Genomic DNA, 25,331 nt, shown 5'->3' on the forward strand with positions numbered 1-25,331 from the left:
ACAGCAGTTTTATTGACCGGACATAGCAGCAAGAACACAGCGAAAATGGCGCCTGGACAGTTCAGCCTTGCCAGGGGGTGTGGCTCCCTAGAGCCAAGTCTGGGGACCCCAGCATCTCTCCCTCATGCCCTCCTGGAGCCCAACTTCATCCCTGCTCTGGACTCCCCCTCAAATGAGGGATAGTGGCAGGGGGGCAGGTCCTGGAGGAGCTGGGAAGGTGCGTGGCGCCCAGAACGACTGCCGGGTCCATGCCTGCCCTGGTGGCTGGCAGGAGGCGATTCGTGCAGGGTGGTGGGGGCGTGCGGGCAGATGGGCGAGCGACCAGGCTCACCACACAGAACACTTGTGGGCAGGGTTCATGGGCGAGTCTTTGGGGCAATGGAAAGCCCGACCAAACTCCTCGAACTGGGACACACTGCCCAGAACCCTGGGATGGGAAGAGAGACCACAAAGTGGGGGTCCCAGCACACCCCAGCTGTGCCTTCCCACCCACACATGCTCCCACCCGGACACAAGGAGGGGGTGAGACCCAGGCAGGCAGGTGGGCACACCTGTAATGCTCAGGCGCGTGCTTGTCGGTCAGTACTTGCAGGTAGATGGACTGCGACCGCCTCTTGATGCACCAGTTCTAGGCCCAGGATGGGGGTGCAGGGGAGGAGAGGAGATGAGGCAGGTGTCCCCTGCCCAAGCTCTGCAACGACCACCCCTCACACACCCCCCAGCACACTAGGCTTTAACGCCCCCCTCAGAACCCCCAGGGCCATTACCCCACCCCTGCCCCCCACGGCCCCCACCGGGCCCACCTGGGCGAAGGCAATGAAGAAGAGTTGGTTGTGTGTGTACTTGAGCCGGTGCAATGGGTGCTCTGGGCCATGCTCTCGCACCCACTTCTGATAGGCCTGGGGGTGCAGAGCGCACAGCTAGAGCCGTGGTGCCCACAGTGGGGCGACCTGACTCTAATCCACCCAGTCAACCCCTCCATGCCCCGGCTCTGCACACATCCACCGCACTGAGCCCCCGGCTCCCTGCCCTGCACCCTCTCCGAGCTGTGCTCCCTCCCAGGAAGGCTAACTCCAGGCAGGTGCCACCCCCTCCAGGCAGCCCTCCCTCCTCTCCAGAATGCAGGAACTGGGAGTCCCTCCTTTTCCAGTGGACCTCGTGCCTGGCACAGGCCCCTTCTCCTAGGCCACAGGGCAGCAGGATGGGGAGAGATGGGTGCCTACGTCTCTGGTGGAGTCCCCACCCTTCCCCCAGTAGGGACGGAAAGCCAGGCAGGGGCTGCTCACATAGTAGGCCAGCTTGAGGCCGCCCATGTCTGCAATGTTCTCACCAAGTGTGTGCTTCCCATTTACCTGCCAAGAAGGGAAGAGTTTGGTGTGGGGGTGCTGCATGGGGCCTACTGCCCTCCCCCAGGCTTTGCCACCCTGGGCCCCTGACCCACCCCGACCCCGTCCTTTCCCAAAGGGTTTGGGTGAGACTCCAATCCCTTTGTCCCTGTGGCCCTCGTGAGTCTGTGAGCTCGTTCATAGCCATGTGAGTGTGCATGCAACCCCGGGCGTGTGTGCAGGGACCTGGTTCAGGCACATGCGTGTGCGTGTGGCTGTGACTGCACCTGGTCTGTGCCCAGCCCAGCCTCAGGGGCTGGGGCGCCAGGGCGTCTCACCCGCTGGTTGTAGACAGTAAAGTTGTCATAGAGGCGGACGATGCACTCGGCCTTTTGCAGGAAGCGGCTGTAGGAGGCCTCTGTCCACCAGTGCAGCAGGTTACCCGAGCGGTCATACTGGCCCCCTGTGGGCAGTGGCGGCATGGGCTGACACCGACCCTCGTCCCCAGAGCCTGGGCTGGGCACCGAGTCCCTCCACCCCCCCACCAGACAACAAGGACAGAGGGCTCCTGTGGGCCCTCAGTCAGCCCATCACCACCCTACCCCCTACTGCCTGCCCTCCGCTCCCCCACCCGCCTCAGGCCGCCCCCCCAGGCCTCACCCCAGTCGTCGTAGCCATGGGTCAGCTCGTGCCCGATGATGGTGCCGATGCCCCCGTAGTTCAGAGACCTGGGCCCACAGCAGCAGCGTCAGGCACCACCCGCCCTGAGAGGCCTGTGCAGCTGCCCCGGCCCCAGCAGGCCCCGGCCGGGCGACGGGGTGACCCAGGGAGGCCTTAAGGCTGTCTGCATGTACCGGGGGAATCCTGCCTCGTGGGATATGTAAACGGGCCATGATATTTGCACAGCTGCCTTTTAGGAAATAACATCTAACAGAGCTGAGGTGGGGGTAGGAACACGGTTGGAGGGAAACTGAGGCACCCCACATGGGATTTGGCCTTTTTCCTCATCACTCGGGTTGCTCCACTTTTAAAGGACCTCATGAAACCTCAAACCAAGTAAGGGGGGGACTCGAGACATTTAGAAGAAAAAAAACCCTACACAGTTCCCTAAACAACCAAGGATGAAGGGACCCAGGGCCTGCAGGTGTCATGGCCCCTGGGCCCAGCCCACATAGGGAGCAGTCTGAGCAGCCCCCACCCACCCCGCAGACAAGGCCAGGTTCTGTACTCACTGGGGGAAGTCAGGGTCATAGAGCGTGGGCTGCAGGATACCGGCCGGGAACACTACAGGGAAGGCGCGGTCAGCAGGACACCTGCTCACCTCCAGACCCCTCCCCTATCCAGACAAGTCCCTTACCCATCTGGTTCTTGTTGGGTAGATAGTAGGCATTAAGGGCCTGTGGGGGGAGCAGCCACCTGTGGAGAAAGGCTGGGGTGAGTGGGGGGCGGGGGCACGCCCACACTCCCTTCCCCACGAACCCCACCTCCTAGCCTCCTTGAAAGCTGCTCTGGTGGCCCAGCCTGCCGCCCTGGCCTGGGCCTCCCCCAGGCTGAGCCCCAACGCTGACAGCCCCACCCATGACCTGCGTGGGCCCTGTGTCCCCCCGCACCAGCATGGCATGAGGCAGTCTGCCAGCAGCTTCCGGGTTGTGGTAAGGTCCCCTCTCCCATGACACCCCCTGCCCCCCCAGCTCTATTCCAGACACCCACGTCGACTTGTCCACCTCCTGCCGAATCTTCTTGACTGAGAGCTGGATGCTGAAGCGGATGCTGTTTAAGATGTTTTTGAAGTAGGTCTTCTCGTGGACCTCAAACTGCACAGGGGATGGGCCGCGCTCAGGGGCGGGCCGGGGGCAGGGCCACACAGGGCCATGCAGGCCGCATGCTCCCCCCGGTCCATCAGCCGAGGGCTGTGGTTCCTTCTCCGTGCTGCTGCTGGGCTCCCGAGGGGTCTTGGCCAGAGGCCTGGCGAAACCCACGCCGGGCAGGAACAGGCGGGGGGCAGGCCCACCTCATACTCCTTGTCCACGGCCTCGGGCTGGAGCAGGACGTCTGGGTAGCCCACCATCACCATCATATACTGGAGCTGCAGGCAAGAGGGCAGTGAGAGTGGGCCATGGCCTCGGGAGACAGCCCCCCACCACCACGGGAGGAAGCTCTAGCTCCAGCCTGGGGGGGTGCTCAGGCTGGGTGAGGCCAACTCCACATGAGGCATCTCTGTCTCTTGTGATCCCAGCGCCTGGCACGCAGTAGGTGCTCAGTAAGTGTGGAACCAACAAATGAGAACAGGGTCCCACTTCACCTTGGCTCGCGCAGCTGCCTTGGTCTCGGCGTCCATCCAGTCCAGCTCCTCCAGGCGCTGGCCCAAGATGTACTTGATGTCTTCCACCAGCTGCTGTACCTGCCGGTCAGGGCTCAGGGTTCAAGACTTAGCTCTGGGCCCCCAGAACCTGGCACGAGGGGTCCCCCTAATCATTCAGCACCAGTTCCTAAGATCAGGACCAAGGACCAAGGGGAGACCTTGGAGGTGGGGATCCAGGCCCTGGACCCCTGACAGAAAGCTCAGTCTGGAAAGTGGCACACTGCCCCAGCAGTGATCACATGTTCTTAAGGCCACGCCCACTGAGCATGGCAGAGAAGGGTGGGCAGCCACTTGGTAGGTAGGACCTGGTGGCTGGCAGACTAGGTAGGCTTCCTGGGGGAGGAGGCCTGGTGAAAGCAGCCTGGAGTGTCAGACAGGGTGGAGCCCTAAGCTGAGCCCTAAGCCGCAGGGGGATGTGTGGGGCTCCCCATGCTCAGACCAAGGCCAGGTGAGGATTCCATGCCCAGCTCAGCACCTGCACCCCACCCCCAAGCCCAGGGCAGCCTGACCTTGGCCTTGCTGGCAGCCGAGAAGTGTTCATGTACAAAGAGGGCGCCAAGCGCCATGCCAAAGTGGCGGTTGGCCTGGCCCAGGCAGACACGGGCCAGCTCCTGTGGCTTGTCGCTGCCCTCCATCTCGCGTGCCAGCTCATGCAGCGCCTCTCGAAACGGTGGTGACAGGTGCTCACTCAGGACCACCACCACACGCCACACCAGGTAGTTGTGCAGGATCCTGAGGGCCAGGTGAAACCGCTGGGTGTCCCGACAGGCTCACGCGCATGCGCCACCCGAGGGTACCACCTGCCCCACCCCATGCCCCCGAGCCTGAGGTTGGACCCCACAAGAGTGAGGGTCACTCCAGGCCCACAGAGGCAGGACCTGGAGTGGCCCGAGCCCTAGTCAGGCAGGACACAACTCTGCACACGCCACCGAGCAGCACACCCGATGCTGATGGGTCACGGGCCAGCACTGTTTTCTGAGTTGCCTTGGGTGGGAGAGTGGGCACTGCCAGTAACTGTCTGCCTCACAGCTGGCCTTGAGAGCCTCTGCTCCTCCCCAAGGTGGGCAGACGAGGGATACTTTCCCCAAGGTGTCCCTGGGGTGGTGGAGCTGCGGCCACACGTGCCCTTTCTGACATCCAGACCCACTCAAGCCTCAGTATCCCCAGATGAGGAAACTGCAGCTCAGGAAGCTAACAGCCCTGCTCGGGGTCCCACAGAGTAGGTGGGAGAGCCACCTCTGAACCTGGGGATCAGGACTCCGACTCCAGAGCTCCTTACTTGCCTCCCTAGTGTGGCTCCTGGGCAGAGTAGAGGTGGGAATTCAGAGCTCACCGAGCAGATAGTCTGGGGCACAGGGCAGGGGCTTGGGGTGGGTGACTGACGGCTGTACCTGCGGGGTGTGGAGCGGATGAGCTGGGACACCTGCTGCATGTAGTCTGTGGCCAGCAGCACCACCTCCTCATTCTCTGAGAAGTCCTCCTGGAAGATCTGGTCCAGCAGCCACTTCCACCGAAGCTGTGGGGCCACGGATGGGGACAGTGGGGCTGGGTGTAGCAGGGTCCACAGGAGACAGGGAGGGGGTCAGGGAGAGGCAACAAGAGGACATGGGAGTCCTGGGGAGCAGATGACCCAGGAGTTCCAGGATCAGCACCTCCCGCACCAGGGCCAGGCAGCAGGCACTCACGTGGGGGGTGATCTTCTGGAGCTGTCCCAGTGTCACCTTGTTGTACATGGAGCTGACATCTCGCCGGAGGTCATCATACTCTGACACTGTGATCTGGGGTGGAGATCAGAGTTGACCCAGCCCTGCCCAGTGGTCCCCTCCCCTCATCCCACGGCAGTTCCCCTGCTCACGTTGGCCAGCTGCTGCTCCAGCTGCAGGATCTCCTGGGCCTTCTGCTGCACAGCGTCGGCACCCAGGAGGCTCAGCAGGCGCTCCATGAACACCCGGTATGCCGCCAGGATCTGCAGCAGGACAAGGGTGGGGTCAGTGCTAGGCCTGGTCCGTCCCTCCGGGAGCCCCAGGCCTTCCCTGCAACCCCAGCCCATATCCCCACACCTTCTCGCTCTCCTCATCCTGAGCTAAGTACAGGGTCCTCTCTGGCAGGGTGAGCCCATCCTGGTCAATCTAGAGAGAGAGGTGGGAGTCAGAGATCAGAGGTCAACAACCCAGGTTCAGGTAAACGGACTGAAATCCCATTCAAGTGCCCAAACAAAGGACGTGCAAGACATCCTTTGTCACAGCCCGGGAGCACAAAGACACTAGCCCCTCCCTCTATCCAGGCCTAGCTTGGGGATGACAGGGGGTCTCCCCGTGCCCCCCAATCCTTCCTCCTGTAAGCCTTCGCTTTCCCCACTGTGAGGGGCACTCACGGGGCCTCCCTGGCAGTTGGGGCCCCAGCATTCCGGCCTGCCCCAGCTCCACGGGGCTCAGGGGTACACACACCTCCCTCCGTGCTCTCACCGCCTGCCAGAGGGCTGGGAAATTGCAGCTCCCGCGGCTCCGCTAAACACCGCAATTACTCGAGGGAAATTACTCGCGCCCTCCTCCTGCGCGCTGCCGGCGCGGGCTGCCCCCTCTCCTCTCCCCTCCCCTCCTGCACCAGTCGCCGGGATGCCGGGGCCGTGCGCCCCCAGGTCCCTGGCTGGCGGCGGGGCGCCGGGAGCGGGGGTGGGACACACACTCACGCGGATGACGTAGCGTGAAGAGTTCCTGTCGTCCAGGCTGACGGTGAGAGAGAAGAGCGCGGCGGCGCTGTACACGCCCTGCGCCTTGTACAGCAGCCGGTTGAGGTCCCAGCGCGCCGCGGCCCCGGGGCGCTCCGCAGCGCCGCCGCCCAGGTCCCAGCCCCCACAGTCCTCGATGACCTCGAGCATGGGCCTCGGGCCGAGCCTCTCTATCTCGCGCATGTCGAGGCACGAGCGGAAGAAGGCGCGCACCTTGCGCTGCGCCGCCCCGCCGGGCCCACCCCCGGGCCGCGCCAGCAGGCGCCGCAGGCGCTCCTCGTTCTGCTCGCCGATGGCCGCGATGGTGCCGTAGGTGAGCTTGTCGTCGGGGATGGCGTGGCGCCGCAGCCAGCCGCCGCACGCGAAGGAGTAGAAGTCCTGGCAAGGGTCTATGCTGGCGTCCAGGTTGGCGGCCAGGAAGCGGGCGGCGCGCGCGAAGGCCTTGCGCTCCGGGCAGCCCTCGGAGCAGGCGCCGCCGCCCGCCGCGCCCGGGCCCAGGTACTTGAGCGCCAGCATGGCCGCCAGGATGGCGCACAGGCCGGCGGCAAACACCAGCCCCGACAGCAGGCACACCTCGCGCCGGTTCCAGCGAGGCAGCCCGGCCCGGGCCCCGGGGGCGCTGCGCCCAGCGCCCAGCGGGAAGCCAGGGGGCAGCGAGGCCCCGCGCGCGCCCCCGGGGCCGCACCGGCTCACGTACTTGACCTCCTGGAACTCGTCGTAGTGCGCTGTCATCGAATACGGGGCCTCCATGGCGCCGCGGGCACCGCCGCGCAGTCCTCGGCGAGCTGGGCTACGGGAGGCTGCCGGCCGCCGGCCCCCTGACGGGCTTCCGCATCGTCCCCCGGAACGCAGCTGCGGGACGCGTCGATGCAGGCTCAGAGAGGCACTGGGGCCCGACGGGGCCCACGAACACGAAGAGGGATATCAGGCCGGAGGCTGGAGGCCGCCCACGTCCCCATCAGCGGGCAGGCCCGAGGCCTGGCCTCCCTGCGCCACTGGGAGACGGAGGGAAGGGGAAGGCTCGGAGAGGCCACCCCTCCCGCAAGCACAGCGGCATCTTTTAACCTGACCCCCTTTTCCCTGCACACCTATGTCCGCCGCAGATTTGGGAGGCGCCCTGATAGAAAGCAAGGAGCACCCGGCTCAGGGCCTGGCACATCACAGGCCTTAGTGAAAGGCTGTTTCTCTTCCCTTGGCCTTTCCTGTCCGCGACCTGCACAGCCACGGCCAGGTGGGGGAGAAGAAAAGGGAGGCTGGAGGAAGGAGGTGCGGTTAGGGGCGCGCCTCTGCGGACCCCGAAGCCGCCTTCAACTCCCCCGCACTGGGACTAGACGCTCAAGAAAGGGCTGAAGAACCAAACTTTGTCCTCTTGGCTATCAGCAGGGCCACCGCCAGTCCCGAGTCCCGCTGAATAGCTAGGATGCCCATGAGTCCCTTCCCCAAGTGACCCGCGCCGTCCAGCCCAGGGTGAGGGGGAGACCCCCGACGGCCCTAAAACCCTGGACCCGGTACCGTCCCCTGCCCTTGGCTGCTCGGCTCCAACAGGTTCTCCCTGGAACCCAAACTTGGGCGAAGTTTCCCCCTGGTGCGGAGGGAGCCGGCCCTGCGCGCCCGGGGCTCGGTCGGCGGAGCCGGGCAGCCAAGCCCGGGAGTCGCCGCCGCCGCCGGAGCCGGAGCTGCGAGGACGCAGACAAAGCCTAGAGGCTCGGTGCGGCGGCGATGGGAGCCGGCGGCAGAGGGCTCAGGACTCGGTGCCACTTACCCGGCGGCGGCCACCCGCGCGGAGCAGGAACAGATCCGGCCGAGCTCGAGCCGGAGCCGGAGCCGGAGCCGGAGCCGCAGCCGGAGCCGCAGCCGCAGCGGGGCGGGCGGCCGCTGTCCGTGCGCCCGCCGCCTCCACTGCCGCCCCGCCGCGCCGCGCCGCCCGCCGGCCCCGAGGGAGGGGGCGCGCCGGCTGCTCCACCCTCCTCCGCTCGCCCCCCGCGCCCCCGCCTTCTTCCTGCCTCCATCCCGCTACCTGGCAGCTCGGTGGCAGCTCGGGGCGGGGACGGCGGCTTCGGGGACACGCTCCCGAGGGTCGCACCGGCTCCGGGCTCGGGGATTCCAGGTCCAGCCGCGTCCCGGGAAGAGTGAGGGCGCCTGCTATTCCTCGGAAGGGGTCCCCTCCAATCCCATGCCCTCACTCGGGGCTCCCCACCAGCCCGCTGGAAAGGGGCTCGGGCTGGAAGCGAGGAGGCCCGTGGGCCGTCCCAGCAGAGCCCACAGGCCCGGGGCACTGCCCAAGGAGGACTCCCCGAGAAGCTGCAGGGTGTGCCTGTACCCGCCTGGCACAGCGCGGGCACAGAGCGGACTTCAATAAGGGCACTTCCTGGTCCTCCCCTTCAGCCGCTGCTCACCCCAGCCCTCCCCGAAGGACGTCTGGGGTTCTGGTTGGCCAGGCACCCCCCACCCAACCCCTGGTGGAGGGGGAGGTCCTGGAGGCTGCTGCAGGAAGGGGGCCTCAGGGCTCAGACTGCACCCCTTCCCCAAAGCTTAACTGGCCTTGGCACTGCTCAGAGAGGAAGACAAGGACTCCACAGTAATAAAAGAGCCCTCCTGCTGGAGACAGAGAGGGAGGGAGCCTGCCTGCCCTGCCCAGCAGCCCCAGTCCTCACGCAGGTCCTGGGATGTGGAGTGGTGGGAGGACAGGCTTGGTGTGGGGGCACTCTGTCCTTATCCACTCACTACCTTCTTCCCCTGCAACTTGCTTTTTTCATGTGGGGCCTCCCTCCCACTGCTCCCAGCCGCTAAGGCAGAGCACACGTCTGCCTGGCTCACCAGAATACCCACTGGCCCATGTGGGACACAGGGAACTTGGGGCTTCTTGGATTAATGCTACTGTTTCTAGAGTCTCTACTTTCTCTGCCCTGCCCTGCCCACACCCTCTGCTTCTGGGGTCCCTACCAGGGGACCCCACAAAGCACCAGCACTCCCAGGACTGCCAATTCCAGCCTGCAGGACTGGTCTAAATATCTGACAGCTCAAGACTGCCGTGGAGTCCCATCTGATAAAAACCACGATAAGGCAGGAACTCAAAGGACCCATTGCCCTGTCACCTCCCTGGGGCTACTCATCAATCCAGCCACTGGGTCCCTGGCCCAGAGTGGCCATCTCCACCCCATTCTACCTATCCGGAATCTGTCCACTTGTCCATCTCTAAGCCATCCTTTGGCTACTCTCTGCTTTCACCTCTGGCCATCTCAAAGACCTCCTCTACCCCCTTACGTTCTTCTTGGGTCTGATTAATTCTACCGAGAAGAGGTGGAATTATGTAAAATGTGGTGATTCCATAAAGAGGGAGGGGAGGGCAGGGCGGTGGCAAAGTGGCTCTTTGTGCTTTTAATCTGCATTTTTCCCTCAACGTTTCGTCTCCAGGAGGATAATTTTCCAGCCTTTTTCAGGCCCTGATTGGTATCATTTCTCCCGCAATGACAGCTTTTATTTTCCCTGAAATGAATGCCGTGAAATTTCCAAGAAATATAAAAACGGGTATTGTCTCAGAGAGCAGACTCTTTCCACAGAAAGACGAAAAGGCAAACGTGCTTCCTCAGGGACCCTGTGGTCCCAGCCACTGGGGGGTGGGGGTCCCAGGCCCTCCGCTCCTCCTTCCTGCCAGGTCAGCCTCTGAACCTCCTTCTGGCCATCCCTCTCCCAGACTTAGCTGCCATTGCCACCTCCTGGTTCTCAGCCAGGCCACCCTGCCTCCAGGCCTTGCTCCAGCTCCCCGGCTCTGCACAGCACCTCATTCCCCACACCCAGTCCCTGAGGCTCCCAGCCCAGCCCCAGCCCTGAGACTGGGGATTGGGCCCATGACCACTCGGTCCTAGTGGCCCTATACGCCCACCAATAAGAGTGCCCAGGCCCTGCCTCCACTGCTTCTCAGAATGGGAAGCCGAGTAGAGGTGAGTGGAGCCCCCTCACTCTCTTTTTGAGGCTTCCAGCACTCTTCCACCACCCTCCATTGTCAAGGTGACCCCCTGAGGAGCAAGAGAATGACAGGACACTGTAACAGCAGCCAGCCAAGCCCAGCCAAGCCCTGAGTGAGGCCAAAGTGTGCCCAGGGATGGGGCAGCAGGAGTGAGGGAACATCTGCCAGGGCTGCCTTGGAGAGAGGAGACCTGGGGTGCAAAGAACAGAGGGTAGGGGTTCTGGTCAGCTCTCGAGCCCCTCACCTGTACCCCTTCCCTGACCATGCCCCAGATCCCAGCTCACCCCTGCCGGGATCTGGGTTCTGGGGAGGGGGTGCAAGCATAGCCCCCACTTACCAGGAACAGCAGCCCTCACACTATGAATGATCTATCACCAAATAAGGTGCAAAATCTTTAATTCACAGGGGCACTGCCAATCTGGAGCCAGGCTTGACCCAGGCTGCAGCCCAGAGGTGATAAGATATGTTTCTGTGTATCTCTGGCCTGCACATATTGGCAGGCGACAGACTGGGCCCCCAGCGCCTTGCTGCTTGAGCCCCTCAGGAACTGAACCCCTAGCCCTGGGGGAGATGCCCCACAGCCTCCACCCTGCCCAACCAGCCCCCACTCCCCACTCCCGTCAGTTCTGCGGTATTTTCTGTGCCCTGAAAAACATCCTTCCAACCAGCTCCCTGTCTTCTGCCCGGCCTCCAAAGGCTCATCCCATCTATTATGCACAGCACAAAATGGATTTTTAATTTGAGAAATGAAATGACTCTCCCAAGTGGCCAGGGTGGCAGGGAGGGGGTGGGGAAGGCCAGAGCCATGAGGCAGCCACCATGGCGCTGATTCAGGCTCTTAGTGGAAATCTGGGTGCCCACAGCAGACCTGGGAGACTCCAAAGGCCCACATACGCCCCCATCCAGGCTGTGCCTTCATTCCACAGTTGCTATGAGCAGAGCTGGTGAAGGGGTGCGTGTCAGTCCTGCCTGAGCAGTGGGGGCTGCTCCTGGCCAGGCAGGGGGCTAGGAAGGGCTGGCCCCTGTGCTCTACTTACTTCAAATTCTTAGCCTCAAGGGCAGCCCTTCGGTTCCCTGACCTGGTCCATCTCCTCCCCAAACTTCCTGGCCCTCACTGGGCTGGGCTCCAGAGTCTCCCTAGCAGACGCCTAGCTGAGCTCTCCTGCTAGGTCCCAATGTCATGGGATTCCCACTGTAGCCTAGATAGCTGCGGGGACTCCCCACCGGGGTCCGGTTGTCAGCATGCCCTCCTCGCCTCTCCTGATAGAACTCACACACGTAACAGGGCCCGCAAGGCCGTGGCCTCCTCCACCTCATTCTCTGCTCTTCTCCCTCTGTCTCCCCACGTTCTACCTCTCTCTTCCTCTGGTCACTCAGATCTAGTTTCATTTCCCAGAACTTAGCTAGCTGTCACGCACCTCAGGGCCTTAGCCCTGTTGTTCCGGCTGCCTGGAGCACCCTTCTTCTATCAGCTCTTCCGTTCGCTAATTGCCATTCATCCTTGTTGGGATGTCAGCCTCTCTGTCTGGTCTGGTGATGCCTCCCAGGCGGCAGACTTGCCTTCCCTGGGCCCCCATTTTTTTTCCTGCATCTTCTCTGCTGCATAGCGCACAGCGTGGCACAGACCACACATCTGATAGACGTGGACCCAGCTCACCCAGCTGTGGTCGGCTCACAGAAGCACCATGGGAAGTATCCCCCAGGGCCAGGCCTTGCCCCAGGCGCAGCACCCCCACCTACACACCTGCCCAGGCTCTCAGATCTACACACACCTCTCCTTGGCTCTGGGGCCCATCAGATGACAAAAGAGGGCCAGTCCTCCCCTCTCCTGCTCCTCTTTCTGCTCTCCGATCCTTGGCAGCCTTGCATTCCCACAGGGCACGGACTCCTCTGGAGTCACCTACCAACCTCTAGACCAGTTTTTTATTTCATACAAGAAATACATCAATACAATCCTGTTTGAAAAGACAAACTACAGTGGTGTATGTACAGGGCAGGCGTCCCTCTCCAGACGTCCCCAAGGTAAGGTACGGTGAGCTCTGCGCCCCCTTTAGCTGAGCACCTAGGCCCATGCAGGCTCTTCATTTTTTTAAATAAGGAGGACACCATGAGAGGTGCAGTTTAGCGCCTTGTACCCACAGGTCTAGTCTACCCCAGCGCTTCCCACACAGTGTCACTGTCCTGAAGGAGGGGTACTTTGGTTGTCTTGAGCACACCTGTCTGGTCTCCAAATCCTGAGGCTTACTGGTGTCCTGACGCACTTCTCTCTGGGCCCACCCTCACCCCACCTCTCCATCCCCTGGTGGCTGTGCCAGGCCACGGCTCCCGAGTCTGCCCTTTGGCCCCAGGTCCCACCTGTACCTGTCCACACTGGAAGCTCGCCACACTCCAAACCCAGCTCATCTTTCACTGTTTCTCCTCTTCCACCTTCGGTGTATGTCAGGTCCTGGCTTCTGAGCCTTAGAAGTCTTCCTGCTTCTTCCCCTTCCTCCCCTCCATCCTCTCAGCTCTGGCCCTGAATCCTCCCTTCCTTACTGGAGGAAGGGGGTCTCTGCCCCTTGCCCACCCAGGTGCTGCTGCATCCTGCCCATCCCGCCCTGTACCCTCTGTGACCCTTCCTCTGGGCTTCTGAGAGGCTGCCTCGGTCTGGCCCCAGGCCCCTTTCCAGCCTCCTGGCTCACCTCCCGAGTGTATTCCTCTTCAAGGGTACTCCCTCACCTCTGTGCTTTTGTCCAAGTGGTCCCCTCTGCCTGAGTACCGCATCCCCACCCCTCCTGCCTTCCTTTAGGTCCGTGTCGAGCTCCCAGAATTTCCGGGTAGTCCACATGACTGCACAGGTCCCCTCCCAAGGGAGGCTGCCTAAGGGCCTCTCCCTGTGGGGAGAGATGTGTGCCCCTCCGGAGCCCATCCTGGGGCTGCTGCACTGCCTGTGCTGAGTGGAGCAGGCCCCCACTCCAGTCTGGACGGGCCTCCCACCACGTGGGTGGACCTCCTATCAGGGTCACCATGGTCCGTTGCAGGGGGCTTGGGATGGGCAGGGCCCAGAGAAGGCAGTAGGTCCTGAAGGGGCTTTTCCTTGTCTCACAGGTCACTGGGAGGTCCCCTCCCCCAGCACTCCATCATCAATTCAAGTGATTGGAGCTTAAGGGGGCCATCAGATAATTAAAGCTGAAGCCACTAATTGTCCCTTGTAGGAAAGCGAGCAGGGCTGCTGAGGGGAGGAGACAGAAGGGCTCAGAGGGACGTGGGGGCCCAGGAACAGGGCCCTGACCTGGGTGGGGCCTCCTTCTAGACTGTTTTGCAGGGGAGTGTGTCAGAGAGCCTTTAAAGTGGAACTGTGGGATAGAGGACAAGAGCACCAGATTTGGCGTGCCCCTTCAACACTGCGTGTCACTGTGCACAGCCATGCCCACCTCTGCCTACCGCCAGCCTGCCCCCAGGGCTGGGGCTTGGGGAGGTGGGTGGCAAGGAGCTGCCACAGATATCCTGTGAAGGGGGTGATAGGTCAGATTTGAGACAGGCAGCAGGACACCGGGGACCCCAGCCCCAGGCTGGCCCCTGAGCAGCCTGACTGCTGAGTTTGCCCTTCACAGAGGAACCAGCAGCTGGTGCCAGCCTCGCCTGGGGCTGTTCTTAGCCCGGCACCAAACTCCCCACTGCCGGCAGGATGTCCCAGGGCCTTCCATCAGAACTACCAAAGGAGGCCATCCGTTTTCTGTGGCTGTGGAACACATCACCATAAACGTAGCAACTTAAGACAACACACATTTATCATCTCAGTTCCTGTACGTCAGAAGTCTAGGTGCAGCATGGCTGGTCCTCAGCCCAGGCCTCTCTGGGCTGCAGTCAGTGTCTGCTAGGGCTGGGCTCTCACCTGGGGCTCAGGTTCCTCTTCCAAGCTCATTGGTGGTGGCGGAGTTCAGCTCCCGCAGGTGTGGAATGAACGTGGCCATTCTTTGCTGGCCAGCAACCCAGGGCTGCTCTCAGCTCCAGAGGCCGTCCACATCCTTGGCCTGTGGCTCCTCCATCTCCAAGGTCATGAACAAAATCTGCCCCAAATTGAATCCTTGTCATGCTTAGAGTCTGTCTTTCTCTCATCAACCAGCCAGAGAAACAGCTCTTAAAGAGTTCGAGTAATTAAGTCTGATACTCTCTCTATCTTCAGGTCACCTGATTTGGAATCCTAATTACATCTGCAAAATCCCTTCATAACAGTACCTAGATATGTGTTTGATTGGATAACAGGGAGAGTCTATGCACACCAGGGTCCAACACCTTAGAATTCTGACTGCCACAGAGGACATGGGCCGAAGAGCAAAGGCTATGCTGACAATACTGGTAGCTGACTTCTGGGTCAGGTCAGGAGCTTTAAGTGCTAAGCTGTTTCATTTAATCCTCACAACAACTCTAGGAGTAGGTCCTGCTACTAGCCCCATTTTACAGAGGCAGCAACTGAGGCCCTGAGAGGTTAAGTGACTTTCACAAAGTCACACAGCTGGGAAGTGGCCAAGCTGGGATTCTAGGATAACACAAGATCTGACCCAGCATTACTGTATGTTCTTGGGAAAGTTGTGTAACCTCTCTGGGCCTCTGTGCTGAGACCCATTCCTCATGCACAGGTAGGCCAGGGGCCATGTTAGAGGATCAGTAAGCTCTGGCCTGGCCCATCCACAGCCAATAGGCATGAGTGGTGCCTGATTGACACCTATAGCACCCAATGAGATGAGGTGGGACTGGAGTCCCTGATGTCTGCCATCTAATTGTAGCCATTCTGGCATCCCTGGCACTGAGGCTGAGGGGCTTATGGTTACCAGGGGCCTCTGACACAGCCACAGGAACTCCAAGATTAATGGCCAGGAGACTGTACCTCACCTGGGCCCCTTAGAGAACCAAATAGGGGCTTTCAGACCTTTGCCAGGGTGGGGGGGTGTGGGAACAGAGTCAGGAGTGCAGTTTCCAGGCTCTCGGCCTCACATAGAAAAGTGCTGGCTCAGGTAGTAAATGGCCATCAACTGTGATTGGATGGCCATCAGCTGTGGCTAGTTGGCCATCAGCTGTAACCAGTGAGCCATTGGCCACTAATGTAACTGCCGTGGCTACGCTAGCAGTAAGAATGGGGCTAGCAAGAAGATGGTGGCTGAGCTCGCAAGCGGCGGAGTGTGGATTGCGGATTGCAGAGAGGCAGATTGCAGCTAGCAAGTGGGGAGTCGGTCGGTTGGCAGAAAAGCAGACAGCAGGTCGCATGTTGTGTGAATCCAGCCTCCAATGAGACTATAGTGGTATGACTCCCCTACCTATGGCTCCGTGGGTGTTCCTTTTTGGCCTCACCATATCCTGTGTTCTTGTATGGGGAGTGGGAGCTGAGACCCCGCAGGCAGCCCCACATGACAAATGGAGCAGCGAGCAGGGTCTCCCGCACGACAGGGGGGGTTGGAGGGACATGTGTATTCGTGGGGTGCCTCTGCCACCTGTAAGCTCTGGCTCTCCAAACTCAGCTGGGCAGACTCCTGTCAGCTACAGCTCTGGAGGGAGAGGGGACCATAGAGGTGGCAGTGGCCGCCTGCTCCCCCCCATGAGAAATGCTGTCAGTCAGCCAGCACCCCCATCACAGTCAGCCGCCCGTCCCTGCCCCTCCCCCTCCCCCAAGCTTGAGCTGCCTCCCTCAGTAATGGGGCTTAATCACAACATACATTAGCCAGGGCCTGCTGCCTGCAATTATCACTTCAATCAGCCACCCACCACCCACCTCCCCCAACCTCAGGCCACCTGTGGGGACATTCCACCCCACCCTTCCTGGCCCCCTCCCCAAATGCAGCACAGGTGCCCCAGGCTGTGCACATGGACAGAGAAGTGACCCCTGGCAGCAGGGGCGGCCAGTGGACAGAGAGCTACATCTCAGGGTTACAGGCAATTATTATAAAAGCCTGTTGGAAACAGAGCAGCTTTCCCCGCACAGCAGGCTCGTCCTGAGGGCTGCACTGCCCCAGTCTGTTTGCATGCACGACTGTTCACACGTGCTAGCCACACACTCACACAGGATGTGCGCATTCCAGGGCACACACGGACCCCTGTGAGATGGCTACTGGCTGTCTCTGAGGTGAGCACACACAGAGAGTCTCCACCTGAGCCACCAGCCCTCATTCACTGGGCAGTGTTCCTACACAGCTCTTTGCGCCCCTTGCCCCATCCCCAGCACAGACCACCTCATATCCTTTGTCTCCTGAATCCCAGACCTGGGGCACAGGGAGCCTGAACTGAACTGGAGGACTCCCTCAGAGCTGATAGGGACTGAAAAAAAAGGGGAGAAGGCAGACCTGGCAGGGGGAGTGGAGGAGGGGCCGCTGTTGTGCTGTGATTCTCTCTAATTGCTGTTTTGCTGAGAGGTAATTAAAATCCCTTTTTATTTCACACGTCATAGCCCTTGCCAGCCTGTGGAGAGGGCTCAGGGGGAGGCCGGGAGGAGGGGGCATTGGAGGGCAGGGCTGCCTGGTACAGGGAGGGGACAGGGAGGTGGGGCAGCTGAGCCCAGCGTGCCAGCCCAGCCCATTTGCCAGGAGGCCCAGTCCCTGAGCACCCAGCGTCTTGCGCTGGCCACAATCTGAGCAGTCCATCGGAGCCCACAAGCCCTAAGAATGAAGTCAGTGACATCTCTGAGCGCCTCCTACATGCCAGGCATTTTCCTGAGCTCCCAACTTATTGTTGCAAAATATAACTACTGTCAGGTAGATGCCATTATCACTCCATGTGTTGGGACAGTGATAAAACTGAGAACCAAAGAGACTACAAAACAGCCAAGATCCCCAGCTTGTCAATGGTGAAACTGGATTTGAACTGGTCTGGCCCCAAACTCAGAAGCACTGTGTCAACCTACCCACTCCAGGCCACATATATGCCCTCCTGCAGAGCCTGCCAGGATTCCACAGCCCTCTTGGGACCCCTGCCCAAGGCTTATGCACCAGTGCCATGCCTGCCACTCTGGCCTGCCTGGTCACTTGCTGACAGGTTCCTTGGGGCAGGAGAGCTGGGGCTCACCCTGTCCATTGGGACCTGTGGATACTCCCTAGAGGCCTGAGTGGGACTAAGAGGCCATGGATAGACCAGAGCCTGAATTAATGCCCAGCAGGAGTCAGGCGGAAAGGAGCAAGGTGCCTGCCTTCTCCTGGGCTGGCTGGGGGAGCTGGGCTACCAGCAGCTGGGCCTTGCTGGTGGGCAGGTGAAAGTACCTGAGTTTTCTTGCCTGTTCTGTCCCTTCCTTTGGGCCAGGAGTTGTATCATCCCATTCTTTTCATCATCCTCATCTCCATTGCCATCATCACCAACGCCCACCATTGTCACCACCACCATCATCACCATCATTATATTCATTTTCATCAGCCCTGATCGCCACCACCATCATCACCGTCGCCATCAGCATCATCACAGTTGTGACCATCACTTTCTCAATCATCATCATCGTTTTCACCTAAATCACCACCACCACCACCATGGCCATCCAGGCTCATACTGTACCAGGCCCGTTCCAGGACAATGGACATTTTATCTCACTGAATCCTCACAATACCTAAAAGTAGGTGCCAGAATTATCCTCCATTTTACAGGTGGGGAAACCAAGGCTTACAGTGAAGTTGCTTGTCCAAAGTCGTAGAGCCAGGAAATAGCAGAGGCAGGATGTGAATCTAAACTGTCTGAAAGTCATAACCACTACACGTCACCACCTCTCAGTCAAGGAGCCTGGAGAGTTGAGCCTGGAGAGGACCAGGGGAAAAGGAAGACCCTTGGTCTACCCAGGATTTAGTCATCAGAGGCATCCCCTCATCCCTGCCCAGCTTCCTGAGGACCCAGCCGCAGCCGGCCACCTGATTGCCCTGCTGCTGGCAGTCCTGCCCACGCTTCTCCTCTGGATGAACGACGCCAGCGCTGGAGGTGGGAGAATGGTCAACAAAGCTATTATGACTCGAGAAGCTGGATTCTAGTTTTGTCTCCAGCCCAACAGAGGCCAGATTGTCCCATCTCCCCCAGCATCCCCTCATTGTCTGGGCCATGGCTGGCTCCGGGGGCTCATTCACCTCTTGTGGATAGTAGCCAAGCTGGGGATGGACAGTCATGCCCGTGGGGGGAGCCGGGAGGGGGCCACTCAAGAGTGCAGGGCATACAGCATTCCAGTGGGTCCCGTGGTGATGCCTGGGACACAGGACTAGATTGTGGCCAAGAGAGAAGATGCCTCCCAGCCCGCCAGCCTGCCTCTCTACAGCCCAGGGCATTGGACTTGTATTGCTCTTTTGAGGCCAAAAGGGCAGCCATATCTTCCGGGACCAGCCAGGCACCTGCCACCCTGCCTGAGGTCTGACGGGAGTAGGAGCTATGGGTAGGGGGCTGCAGAGGGATGACCGGAAGGATACTAGGGCCCATTAGCAGGTGCCTCAGCCTCTCCAGGGCAGGTATGGTGACCCCTGTGTCCGTGAAGCTCAGGGCGCAGGCATCTATCTACATATAAATAGATCCAGAAAGAGAGGGGGGCAGGGAAGAGGCAAGGATTGCCCTGTGTGGAGCTGGGCAGGGACTCCCTGGGTCTGAAGCAATGGGGTAGGGATGGTCTCAGCAGCCTGCAGCAGCTGGGGTTGGGGGCAGGGAAGGCTCTTTCCATTGTGCGTCCCCAGGGCACAGTGCTGGCAGGACTCAATATTTATGGAATAAAAGAATGAATGAAAACATTTTCAGGATTAAACCTGCCCCCTATAGCCAATGAGGCAAGACTAGACAACGGGGTAAAGAGAGTCTCTTCAATAAATAGTATTGGGAAAACTGGATAAACACATGCAAAAAAAATGAACCCGGAATACCTTCTTACACCAGATACAAAAATAAACTCAAAATGGAGTAGAGACTTAAACGTGAGACCCGAAACCATAAAACTCCTAGAAGAAAACACAGGCAATAAACTCTCTGACATTGCTGTTAGTAATATTTTTTTCTGATATATCTCCTCAGGCGAGGGAAACAAAAGAAAAAAATAAACAGCTGGGACTACATCAAACTAAAAAGTTTTTGCACAGCAAAGGAAACCATAAAAAATAAAAAAAGACAACCTACTGGATGGGAGAAAATATTCGCAAATGATACATCTGATAAGGGGCTAATATCCTAAATGTATAAAGAACTCATGCAACTCAGCTCTAAAAAGAACTGACAACCCAACTGGAAAATGGGCAGAGGACATGGAGACATTTTTCCAAAGAAAACATACACATACGAAAAGATTCAGAATGTCACTAATCATCAGAGAAATGCAAATTAAAACCACAATGAGCTATCACCTCACATCTGTCAGAATGGCTAGCATCAGTAAATTAACAAACAAGTTTTGGGGAGAATATGGAGATAAGGGAACCCTCCTGCACTATTGTGGGATTGCAAATTGTTGCAGCCACTAGGGAAAACAGCATGGAGGTTCCTCAAAAAATTAAAAATAGAACTACCATATGAGCCAGCAATGCCACTTCTGGGTATTTATCCGAAGAAATCCAAAACACTAATTAAAAAAACATATATGCACCCCTATGTTCATTGCAGCACTATTTACAATAGCCAAGATATGGAAGCCACCTAAGTGCCCATCAATTGACAAATAGATAAAGAAGATATATGTGGGGACAGAGCCAGGAGTGCAGTTTCCAGGCTCTCGGCCTCACGTGGAAAAGTGCTGGCTCGGGTAGTAGATGGCCATCAGCTGTTACGGTTAGCCATTGGCCACTAATATAACTGCCGTGGCTAAGCTAGCAAGCACGGATTGTGGACTGCGGATTGCAGAGAGGTGGATTGCAGCTAGCAAGTGAGGTTGGTTGGCAGGTTGTGGACCGTGTGGCTCCTGCTTCCTGTGTCTCCAACCCAGCCGCCAGCGAGAATATAGTAGTCTGACTCCCCTATCTATGGCTCCGTGGGTGTTCCTTTTTGGCCTCACCAGGTCCTGGGTTCTTATGTGGGGAGTGGGACCAGAGACCCTGCATGACAATATACAATGGAGTATTTATACAATGGAGTATTATTCAGCCATAAAAAAGAATGAAATCTTACCATTTGGGACAACATGTCTGGACCTAGAGGGTATTATGCTAACTGAAATAAGTCAGACAGAGAAAGACAAATAACATATGATCTCACTTATATGTGGAATATAGAGAACAAAATAAACAAACAAAACAGAAACAGACTCAGATACAGAGAACAAACTGATGGTTGCCAGATGGGAGGGGTGTTGGGAGGTGGGTGAAAAAGGTGAAGGGATTAAGTATGGATTGGTAGTTATGAAAACAGTCACAGGGATGGCAAGTAGGGGATAAAGTCAATACTATTATAACTATGTATGGTGTCAGGTGGGTACTAGACTAATCACTAAATTATATAAATGTCTAACCCCTATGCTGTATACCTGAAACTAATATAAAATAATATTGAATGTTAATTGTAATTGAAAAATAACCACAACTGTCCCCTAATAAGACACCAGCAGTGAGGTAGCTCCCTATCATTGGAGCAAAAGGATCAAAACCTTGGGCTCTGGAGTCATACTAATCTGGATTAAATCCCAATGCCACCAATTCCTAGCTGTAAACAGGTCTCTTTAAACCTCAGTTTTCTCATCCAAAGATGGGGACAATGCTGTCTATCTGAGAAGATGCACAAGGTGGGCAGGGAAGAGCCTGGTCCCCTGACCAGGCCCCCAGGCCGGGGAATGATCCCGGGGGGCAGCCCAAGTCTAAGCACCCCCAGGAGGGAAGGCTGGGGCCAGCCAGAGCCCTGAACCTCCTTCCCCCGTCCTTCTCCAGGCACCTACTGACGTCCTTCCCATTTCTCTCCACTGACAAGCCACTGGGCTTGGCTGATCCCGTCAAGACAAATCCCTGGCCAGCTGCCCCAGCGCAGTGAGAAACCCCCATGCGGCAGAGCTAGGAGGAGGGACAGAGAGCAGAGGCTGCAGGAACAAGGCTCCTGGGGTATTTGGAGGTCGTTGGGACACCAAAGAAGGGGGCTCCATGGAGGCCAGTGGAATCTCAGACCAGAGGGTACGCCATCTCCCTGACATCCACCGAGAGAACTTGCTCAAGCCCTTCCTGTCTCTGAGCCTCAGTTTCCTCATCTGTGTCATGGGAATAATCACGGGAGCAGCCTCTCAGGGCTGTTGTGGGGTTTATGCTGTGAAAGCCCCCAGCAACAGGTCTGGCAAATAGTGGGGCCCCGCGTGCACGCACACACACACACCCTGGCTGCTGCCCATTCCCTGGGCATTGCTAGCTCCTCCAGGGAGCCCTGCAGCCCCTCCGTCCAACACCCCCTCCCCACACATCTGTCGCAGTGATGCACACCACTCTTTCCTCCTGTCAATGTTCCCTGCCAGCTAATGGGCCAATTTTTTAGCATTACAGAGATTTGGCCAATTTGGCTGCCCTGACAGAAAGGCACAGTGAACAGTTGCCTGGGGTGGGGAGAGGTCCATAAGCAAGGGTGGGAGAGGAGGAGGGGGAGAAGGAGAAGGGGGCAGTGGGGAGCACCGCATCTCAGGGAGCTCCCAGCTGCCCCTCCAAGTCCTGGACACAGGGTGTGGAGCAGATTACAGACATAATTAGCCCCAATTATGCCCCCACCCCCCCGCCACCCACAGGCCCTGTGCTAAGCACTTTGCATATATTTTCTCCTTTAATCCTCCAATAACCCTATGAGGCCAGTTCTATTATTTGCTCCATCCTTTCTGGTGTGGAACTCAAGCATGGGAGGCTGGGAGCTGGCCCAAGGTCACAGAGTCAGGAAGTGATGGAGCTGGAATGTGAGCTGAGGCTGAAAGCTAGGCTTTTAACCATTACTGAGCTCAGTTTTAACTAAAGGCTGAGAATTAGGCCAACACCACCTCCAATCCACCTTAGGCCCCCCCCAATACACACCATCTTCAAAAGCCTCAGCCTCTCCAGCCACTGGGGATTCCTGTCAGGCACACATGGACTCTCACGTCCTTCCCCTCCTGGCTGAGGGTCCCTCAGTTTGAAGACCCTCAGACCCAGCACCTCTGCAGGTACCAGAACCCTGAGCAGCACAACTCAGGGTTGGGCATGGGTCAACTCAGGCATGGGCAGGATCCCAGCCCAGAGCTGGGCTCTCCCCTCCTGCCCAGGCTGTAGGCTGGGGTCCCCATGCCAGCTGTGGCTTCTGGAGCCCCTCCTGGCATCAGTGCCAGGTTGGAAGTGGGTATCAGCTGTGCCCTCCACCACTCTGGCCCTTCTGGGAGCAAGGAGGAAGAGCAGCCAGAGAGGACCGAGAGGGGAGGGGCGAGGGAAAAGACGGGAACTGCCTCTGGGCTGGGGGAGGGGGCTGCGGAACTCCGTGCATTAAGCGATCAGAGAGCACAATATTTCATTGCCGGCAATCGCAGCCAAGACATCAACTACTTGGGGAGAGCAGCCTTAAAAGCCTTTTGATTTTATTTCTTCCACTTCATTTTTTTTTTTTTCCTTTCCTTGCTGGTGTCCTTGACAAGGCCTCCCTACCCCCTCTGCTGCCCCTTCCTCCCCCGCCTCAGGAGGCCCTGGAGCCTAAGGAGGGGCTGAAGCCAGGGACTTGCGGGTGGGGGTGGGGGGAGATGCATGTGTGGTCGGGAGGCACTGCGGTGGTTTCCTGTGTCCCTGCGTGTGCACCTGGGCACGGCTGTGTGCGGCTGAAAGTGTGCGTCCTGTGAGCACACATCTGGTGTCCAGGTAGGCCACCGTGCGCACGTGTGTGTGCATGCCTGAAGGAGCGTGCACACGCATGGACCTCATGTGCACGCACCCACCGGAAAGCTCCACCAAGGTAAGATACATGGGGACAGGGCCCCGGCCACAGGAGGGTAGCAAATTCAGAGGGCAAAGACGACAGAGGAGGGCAGGCAGGAGAGAGAGGGAGGTCGCACTCTTAGGAGTAAGTCTAGTTGGGCCAAACCCTTGAGACCTCAAGGCCCAGGACGTCCCCAAGAGGGGCGGCGCATGGAGACGCAGGTGTGCACACGCACACTCCGGCCAAGGCGCAAGCACGAACTCACTGCAGGGGCGGGGGCGGGCCTGGTAGCTGCGGGACTCCTGGCCGGGCGCCCATGACGTCAGTGGCCGGTCCGTGACGTCACCGCCCCCGCCCCCCCCCCGCGGGCCGCCTCATCTCAGACTAATGGCAGGCAACGCGGAATTGAACATCTGTCTTGTCGGGAATTAGTTAATTGAATCAAGCGGCCCGAGCTGCCGCAGCGACCTCGGCCTTGGCCCGGGATGGGGGCTGGGCGGGAGGTGGGGGCTCAGCCTGGAGAGCGGCGTGGGGGGCGGGGCTCACCTAGAATGGGGCCTGAAGACCGAGCTCTCCGGAATGCTAGTCTGTAACCAGCTCAGCTCCTCACAACCCCCAACCCAGTGAGGACGAGACCGATGGAACGGGGTCGGTTGGCTGGGGACCAGGCCCCTGCGGACATGGGGGGGGGCTCTCCCTCCCCCGACCCACCCCTGCCGCAGGGCACTCGGGCCGCCGGCTCCCCCTTTCCTGGTACCTGCCCCCAGGCTTGACAGCTTCTTCTACCCGCCCCGGTGACAAGAAACGCGGCTAATTCCCGAGCCCGCCACCACGGCAGTGCCCCCCTCTCCACCTCTTCCCCCCAGGATGCATTCCCAGGGCGCCTTGGGATGAGAAACCGCCGCCAGGCAGTGTGTCGGACCGTTTACGTGTCCTGGAAATGTCCTCCTGTTCTAGAGCTCTGGCTGGCGCTTCTGTCCCCTGGCCCTGGGTGCCTTACCTCAGGTTCTCCCGGGCTCTCGGGCCTGTCCCATGGGGTCTGTCCTCAGATCTCCCTCCCTCCATCCCTCTCCTCCCACCTCTATCCTTGGGTCACCCCTCCCTCCCCACTCTTTCCTTCCTAACTCAAGAGACAGCACAGAAAAGATGTCAGGCTGTCAGAGAGACCAGGGTTCCAGGCCCAGCTCTGCCTCTTGTGAGCTTAGAGACTTTGGCATGTAACTTAACCTTTCCCAGACCCAGTTTCCACATCTGACCCTGGGAAATAATAAGAACTTATCTCATTGAGTAAAATTAAATGATATACATGTAAAGGGCTTAGAACTTATTGGATTCTGGTAGCCAATACATTGTAGTTTTCTAAGGGGAAGGCAGAGCCGTCATAGGGTGTGGTTTCTCCAGAAGGGTCCCTGGGCACTGGAGGGAAAGCACCACATTGATGACTGTGGTGATTTGAAGGGCCAAGGAGTCTGGATGGGGCTGCCAGGTGGGCAAGGCTGGGGTCTCTCATAATGGAGAGGCCCACCCACACCAGGGCTCCCACCTGGAACTGAAACTTCACCTCCATCTGCTTCTACCAGCCCAGCAGTGCCCCACTGGCCCTTCCTCATTAATCCCACACCTTTGCATAGCCCTACCTACATGTTTCACAGATTGACAGCTTAATCCAAAATGCTTAATCCTTGAACAGTATCATCCCATTACACAGATGGGAAAGCAGAGGTTGAGAGAGGTTAAGTGACCTGCCAAAGATCTCACAGCTACAACACAGCATAGCTGGGATTTGAACCCAAGTTCTCTGGCCTCAAATGTCAACCAATCTCCACTGCTCTGCCTTCTCCCTCTGAGGAACACTCAGTTGCTAAGAGACAGCAAGCCAGTGGTTACTATGGGAACTGGGCTGATGTGGCAGGTGGAAAGAGTTGGTGTCCAGGAGCAATGGGAAGGCTCCAGGTGGGCTCCGCAGCATCTTCCCGCCTCTCCCATGGAGGTAACTCTTGGCTTTCACCTCTGGGGTCTGGTTTCCAGATCCTGGGTTGCAGGTGGCAGATTCTCAGTGACAAGGCCTGATTGATAGAGGTGTGATGACAGTGGGTTATCCTGGACACTGCCCCTGCAAACCAAGAGCCCTAATGGAAGATGTGGCCCCCA

The 25,331-nt window shown here is 58.8% G+C and overlaps 1 protein-coding gene and 1 long non-coding RNA gene across 4 annotated transcripts in view; one reads left to right on the forward strand and one right to left on the reverse strand.

The window, feature by feature from the left end:
• ECEL1 (endothelin converting enzyme like 1) lies at positions 1-24,236 on the reverse strand. 3 transcript variants are annotated; one of them, XM_081051163.1, is made up of 20 exons: positions 24,181-24,236; positions 14,257-14,431; positions 7,504-7,628; positions 6,377-7,301; positions 5,748-5,816; positions 5,543-5,653; positions 5,373-5,465; positions 5,079-5,203; positions 4,197-4,419; positions 3,628-3,726; positions 3,337-3,411; positions 3,036-3,139; positions 2,683-2,741; positions 2,558-2,609; positions 1,986-2,053; positions 1,664-1,788; positions 1,287-1,352; positions 804-899; positions 552-628; positions 1-427 (listed from the first exon to the last, which is right to left on the reverse strand). In XM_081051163.1, exons 2-20 carry the CDS (start codon positions 14,284-14,286, stop codon positions 328-330), a joined length of 2,622 nt encoding a protein of 873 aa, XP_080907289.1. In that variant the 5' UTR covers positions 14,287-14,431; positions 24,181-24,236; the 3' UTR covers positions 1-327. The 3 variants fall into 3 exon arrangements, with proteins under 3 accessions (XP_080907289.1, XP_080907291.1, XP_080907290.1); XM_081051165.1 differs by lacking the exons at positions 7,504-7,628; positions 14,257-14,431; positions 24,181-24,236 and adding an exon at positions 8,178-8,314 and having other exon boundaries at positions 6,377-7,267; XM_081051164.1 differs by lacking the exons at positions 7,504-7,628; positions 14,257-14,431; positions 24,181-24,236 and adding an exon at positions 8,178-8,308 and having other exon boundaries at positions 6,377-7,410.
• The window catches only part of LOC308498693, a 12,077-nt gene continuing 9,656 nt past the window's right edge, over positions 22,911-25,331 (forward strand). The window contains exon 1 of the long non-coding RNA XR_013993502.1: positions 22,911-23,216. This is a non-coding gene — a long non-coding RNA (uncharacterized lncRNA). The remainder of the gene's footprint in view (positions 23,217-25,331) is intronic.

The sequence above is a fragment of the Rhinolophus hipposideros genome (assembly GCF_964194185.1).
Source record: "Rhinolophus hipposideros genome assembly, chromosome: 6".
Classification (NCBI taxonomy): Eukaryota; Metazoa; Chordata; class Mammalia; order Chiroptera; family Rhinolophidae; genus Rhinolophus; species Rhinolophus hipposideros.

Coding starts and splice junctions, on each gene's coding strand:
- ECEL1 (XM_081051163.1), bottom strand. CDS start 14,286: ATGAGCTTGGAAGAGGAACCTGAGCCCCAG. Junction 3,412..3,627: donor AGGCAGCTGCGCGAGCCAAG/GTGAAGTGGGAC, acceptor TCTTGCCTGCAG/CTCCAGTATATGATGGTGAT. Junction 2,054..2,557: donor TATGACCCTGACTTCCCCCA/GTGAGTACAGAA, acceptor CTGTGGGCCCAG/GTCTCTGAACTACGGGGGCA.